Consider the following 6,404-nt stretch of genomic DNA (forward strand, 5'->3'; position numbering starts at 1 on the left):
GCGTGTTCGTTTTGTTCCGGGTAGTGAGAATGTTGATTTTCTGAATACAGACTGGAGATTGGTGAACAGGTCCTTCGAAGGATTTATTTTACAGAATATTCCAGACACAAAGAAGTTTACAGACAAATGGCTGCAGTCCTCTCGCAAGTGTGTAGATTGCTGACAATTGCAATAATATATCAGAAAGGCGGTACCCCCAAACCCCTCCCCTCTCTCCCCACCCCTGCCCCCAGCCAAGGCAGACTTTTACAGCATTCAATACACATTGACAGATGGCCTTTTGATGTGGAAATATAGTAGGTCTCAGACCTGACGGCACCTTTCACAAGATAAGACTTACAAATAAATCCTATTAACACATTTGCTTCACCCCAGACAAATGACTCATTGGTGTGGAAATAGAAGAAGCTCTTCAGACATTCCGTCACCTGAAGACCTTATTCAAACACTCACCAAGCTTTACTGAGGAAATTAAAACAGTTATGACTAAATCTAAACAGTTATGACTAAACCTAAACAGTTTATAACTAAATTAAAACAGTTATAACTAAATCTGGGCAGAAGACTCTCAACATTCCTCAATCCGGACTCTTTTAAAAGAGTCAGACACAAGCAGATAAACTTTTCAGAGAAAAATCCCAGCGGGATCTTTGTCCTCTTCGTCGGATGCCTCAACAGTGGGCTCCTTTGGGGGAGCAATAGACTCAATCATCATATAAGAATGCTTTTCAATAGCAGTGGTAATAATTATTTGGCAAAGGGAACGAATACATGGAATACAGCAACACCCGCATGTGGTTAGCAAAGCAGCAAATACAGCGATAGATATCAAAATTGAGGAAACTAAGGTTTTATAGCGCCCAAACACATCCATCCAATTATCCCATACAGAAGTATCCACTCCTGAATGTTCTTTCATTTTCTTATTGAGTGTACGCAGCCCTTCAATTGCAATAGTCAAACTTCCATCGGGTGCAACACTGATCTCCAAACATTGAGCAGACTCCGCCCTTTTCTGCCAGCAACATATCTAGTGCAATTCGGTTTTGGAATGCAATCAAAGATGTGGCAGCCAGCTGGCCGTGTACAGCCTCAAAACCACTTTGAGTCCAATTTCCCAGCCTCTGTACATTATAATGTACATAATTAATTCTGTCTACGTTTTTGTTAATGGTGCACCACCAGCAAATTGTAGATTCAAACCCTGAGAGTACTTGATCAACTAATTTGTACTCATCAGGCACACCTCTTGGTACTCCAATTGCATCAATGTAGGTGGGAACATTCTGCTCTTGCCAAGAGGACCGTTTGGTTCTTCGGAAAGAAGGAGGGGATTTTGGTTCCCAATTATCAATCATTTTTAGAAGGTTATCAACAGAGGTGGGGTAGATTTGTACTGGCAGTAGGAGGATGATGAGAGCACAATATCCTGTTTTATTCAAAGGCAGCTTATCAAATATTCTGTTATCACCACACCACCACATGTCCCCTCTTGATTGAGGTTGGAACATTTGTCCCACGTCTATTGCCGAAATGCAGTGAGTGATGTGATTTAGTTCTCCCAATTTTTCACCTGTTCCTGACATTTTAATACATGAGAAATTACCATCTGAAACTTTGTTTGAAAATATTGGTTTGTTTTTCTGCCATTTTACTAGGGGATACACCTTATCCCATTTAGAGCAATTGACATGGGGGACAGTTTTATTCATAAGTTCCATTACACATTGATCCTCTATTTTAGCCGGGATTACTCGTAATAGAGGTCGTGGTCCTACGCATACCACACAGTTTTCGTTAGTGGCACGGGCCGCATCGTTAGCCAGCAGTAGCCAATTGTTACTGCTGCCGGACAACCCTGTCGTAACACGGAACCACTCATCTACACCATCGAGCGGTACGCTCACAGCTCTCACCCCGGTCACCTTCATGTAATTAGTCATTTTTGGTTGTTGTAAGGTACCCATAGTCTTATTGACACAAACTACAATGGGAAAATAGGGGTCGGCTCCGGTGAACCATGCCCATAGCAGTAATCCCCAACAGGAGGTGTTATATAGAGTTGCATTAGGCGGTCGCATTTTTCCATCGGGAAGAGCAAAGGTCATTTCGAGTTGACCTCCCAGGTTACTCAGTGTTACCCTTTTGCTAAAGAAAATAGCCTCCTCAGTAGTTCCCAGTGGCCAGTGACTTCCGTCCTGGGTAGTTATAAAAGTACTCCAGTCTAGCCGAAAAACATGTCCTGTCAAATACCACCAGTATTCTACCCAGTCTTCCCCTTTAGTCTGCATAGTGTTCCTAAATCCCTTCAAAGACCTAACGGGAATTCTAACAGAGGTGTTCGTGTTTGGGGCCACTGTCACTGTTATTGAGTTATTATAAGTCCAGGATATGAGCCAGTGAGTGTGTGGAGAATCAATACTTCGCTTAATACGATGTGTTGTGGTTACGTTCAAGGTTGTACTGAGGGACTTCCAGATATACCAGATTGGCATAAAAGTCAATATGAGAAAGAGTGTCGTGATGCAGCAGCAGATGGAGATGCGTTCCCACTTTGAAGCCATCTCGAGATGATGTTCTTGGATTGAAGAAAAAAGAGTGTTGTCAGCTTCTTCAGGACCTTAGGGTAGACTGCCTGAGGTCCCAGGGTTGGTCACCGAGATTATTCTGACCGTATATGTGACTCAACTTTTGTTGAATGATGTCCTCAATAGGGGGCAGCTGACACTGGATCAGTAGACGTGGTTTTTCCGGTCGTCGTCAGGTGGTGGGATCGCTGAGCCTGAGGCGGATCTGGCGGGTCGTGTAGACGAGATGTGGAACCACGTGTCCCCTTTTCCGTGCAGGCGAACTGCAGAAGATGTCCTCTCCGTCACCTTGTGGGGTCCAGTCCACCTAGGCTCAGACCATTTTGGTTAAATCACTTTCAACCATACATATTCACAATCATTTATTTCTAAAGGAGCATCTGGTTGTTGTTTTTTGTTAGCTGGGAGTTAGTAAATGTTAGTTGTTTGAGTTCTGGAGGTCCTGGAACGTGCGTGCGTCCCTTCCAATGGAGCTGTTGGAGCCGAAAATGGTCTGTTGGTGTGACATTCAAACAGAGTCCAGCCTTTGGCTGAGTTAAGTGACATTCGCATATTCATTAATACAACAGGAAGAGCTTGTAGCCAATTGAAATTTGATGAGGCCAATGCTTTAGCCCATTTTTCTTTAATATTTCTATTCATTTGCTCAACCTGTTCTTGGTATTGGGGATAATACACTGAACCAAATGTGTTTTAATCCCAATGTCTTTTATACCGCTTGTGATGTTTTGTTTTTGATATGGGTTCCATTGTCTGATCAAATTTTTCTAGGAAACCCATGTGATGGTATGTAATGATTAATCAAATGTTTTACCACGATATTTGTTGTTTCAGATTTGCATGGATATGCTTCTGGCCATGTCTGAAAAGGAATCCACTATTACCAGCAAATATCTGTATCCTGACACTGGTTTTATCATGTCAGTGAAATCCATCGAAACCATCTGACCCAGAGCTGTCACGTCCGTGAGTGCCCTGGGGAGGTTTAGATGTAGGCTTCAGAAATTAGATTTGTCAATTGTTTCTGAGATGGAATACATTTACCTTCTTTCTGCCATATACCTACTTCATCTTTTTGTCCCCCTTTGGACATCCACACAATTTTTCCTCCTGGACTTACTTTTTCCTGCCACAGCTTAACTGTTTCTGTTATCACCTCCTGTGGATTGTCACATTCAGACTCACTTACAGTTAGTTGGAGTGTAGGTCGGTACCCCGCAACCTTTTTGCTGTCCGATCTGCTGATTTGTTTCCTGCTGATACAAAATCATTAGTTCCAGAGTAACCTTTACATTTTATTACTGCCAACGCCTGTTGGGAGCATTAAAGCATCTCACAATTTAAGAATATCATCCTGATGTTTAATGGGTGTACCGGTTACAGTTTGGAAATCGTTTCGCTACCATTCTTTTAATGCAACATGAACTGTCATGTGTGCATACGCCGAATCTGTGTAAATATTTACTGACTAGTTTTCTGCCAATCTGAGAGCTGCTGTTAATGCCAAAATTTCAGCTCTTTTTGCTGACTGCCAATCCAGGCCATCGTTGCTTTTGAAGCAACATCCATAAACAAACTTTTACGACTTCCTCCTCCCCCCTTCTGATAAAGAGCAGCAGAAACACTGCTGACCTTTTCAGACACGTCAAGATAGAACATGCGACTGTAATCATGAATCACAAAAGCTGTAGCAGTGGAAAGATGCTGTTTCAAAGAGATGAAGAGCAGAGACATGGTGGCTTCAAGACAAGAAGTGTCAGATGGAGCTGTCAGCAAGAGGTCATCCACATACTGCACCAGGAAAACAACAGGGGGCAGTTCAAGTGGAGACAGCAACTGGCGAAGACAGTCGTTAAAGAGTTCAGGTGAAAGGACAAAGCCTTGAGGCAGGCGATTGTAATGCAAAAGAAAGCATTAGCCAGGTCAATGCAAGTGAAATGAGTGTGGGCTGATGCAATTTGAGACAATGCCGAGTGAGGACTCGGGACAGAAAAAGTAGGAGTTAAGACGGACGCATTAATCTCTTGCAGGTCATAAATCACACAAAACTTTCCAATATATTTCTTCTCAACGGGTAAAATAAAATAAAATAGCCGGAAATTTCACACAACACTCCTGCTTTGAGCAAACCGTCAATTGTTTCTGAAATGCTAATCATCCCAGCCTCTTTTACAGAGTATTGGGGAACATATATTTGTCCTGGTGTCATCTTAAACACAATAGGTGAGACGTTACAGAGATCAACATCAGTGGGATCCATGGACCACAGCGATGTGGGGAAAAATCAAAAAGTAACCAGCAAAATCGCTGTTGGTTGTTTCACTTCCATGGTGCCAATCCAGAAGCTGGTGCTCCAAAACGGAAGTGGGTAAAATGTGTTAGACTGAATCCAATAAGCATCAAGTGATGGGAAACAGAGCAATTTAAGAGTGAAATAAATTTTGCCAATCATCCTATTTTAAATTCCCATATGTTGTTTTCAATTTCCTGAAATGCCTCGCTGTAGATCTCATCCCCTGATCTGTCATAGTACAGAGTGCAATGCATACAATCAGTTACCATATCACAAGATCTGAGGTTACGAATCCAAGGTGACCAGAGAGCTCAGAAGTGCTGAGATTCGAGCCAATCACTGACGTCAATATCCACTCTTTCCCAGTAGATGTTGGCAGTGGCGCATGCCACAGGGCATTGTTCAACAATCGGGCACTGGGAGGTGGCACTGGAGGCAGACGAGGTAGAGCAGCAGTAGGTGTTATCCGGAAATTCCAGGATAAGTCCATCAGGGCTGCATTTGATGAGAGGAGATCTCTGCCCAAAAGATTGACTGGACGGTTAGGTGCAAACACAAAAGAATGCAAAAGAGTCTGTGAAAAAACATTGAACAGTCACTGAGCATGCGGATTCAGGGCACCATCATTGTGGAGACTGTCCACCAGATAGAGGCAGATACTGTTGGTTTGGCACAGGGGAATGTTGTCGCTGCGACGTGCAGGTTGTTGGCCTCTGCCTCTCCACCCAGACGCTTGAAGTCACTGTCTGCAATCGTGGGCCCAATGACCAGGCCGTTCACAATTGAAGCACATGTTGGGCCACCCAGGGGGCACACCTTGACCCATGAATGTACCTGCTTGATACATCATGCACTCGGAATCGACAGAGGGAGATGAGATCACAGCAAAAGTGTTTTCTTCCTGCTTTTTCAAAAATTTCAACTGCACCATAGCAAGTTGTGTTTCTCTACTTTTGTGTTTGTCTACCTTAGACTCTTTTTCTTTAGCATGTCTCCTTAAATGATGTTTAATATGTGACAACCACAGTTCAACCTCAGCACCGGGAAGATCCCTCGATGGCCTGTGCCACAGACTTGGGAATGCCCTTCAAAATGGCTGCTCGGAACACTTGCGAATGCAAAGTGGAAGCCGTAGCGGCGTATCCTGTTTTCAGAGTGTAATCAGTGAGGGCCAGATCAACAAAAGCCGCGGCCTCCCCATCTGCTTTGGGAGCGAACATCAGATCTGGAATGACACACTCAGGGAGGAAAAACAAAGGTTAAATAATTTTCTCGCCTAAGAGCCTAATTATCAGGGAGGGAATTTTTTTTTTTAAACTAAACTTTACATTAAAATATTAAACTATAAAAGCAGACATAATTGTGTAAAAAGAACACGGATATCACCTGCTATTAACATTTGTCCCGTACCCGCTGTCTGCACTGCCCGCAGCAAATTGTCACCCCCACACACTCACATTAGTGGGAGAGAAAGGTCTGTAAAGCATGTGACTGCAAGATTTGGGCTTCGGGGTGGGCACCTG

General features: G+C 43.4%; 1 protein-coding gene across 1 annotated transcript in view; it reads right to left on the minus strand.

Moving 5' to 3' along the window:
- Positions 1-239: 239 nt before the first annotated feature.
- The window catches only part of LOC147170356 (uncharacterized), a 7,223-nt gene continuing 1,058 nt past the window's right edge, over positions 240-6,404 (minus strand). The window contains exons 1-2 of the mRNA XM_086081503.1: positions 2,673-6,404; positions 240-2,578 (exon numbers count right to left, since the gene is read on the minus strand). The exon at positions 2,673-6,404 is cut by the window's right edge and continues 1,058 nt beyond it. Of these exons, the coding sequence (XP_085937629.1) occupies positions 945-2,564 (1,620 nt within the window). The 5' untranslated portion in view covers positions 2,565-2,578; positions 2,673-6,404 and the 3' untranslated portion in view covers positions 240-944. The remainder of the gene's footprint in view (positions 2,579-2,672) is intronic.

Source organism: Leptonotus elevatus, chromosome 7 (genome assembly GCF_054856555.1).
Source record: "Leptonotus elevatus isolate MCC_2025b chromosome 7, RoL_Lele_1.0, whole genome shotgun sequence".
NCBI classification, from domain to species: domain Eukaryota; kingdom Metazoa; phylum Chordata; class Actinopteri; order Syngnathiformes; family Syngnathidae; genus Leptonotus; species Leptonotus elevatus.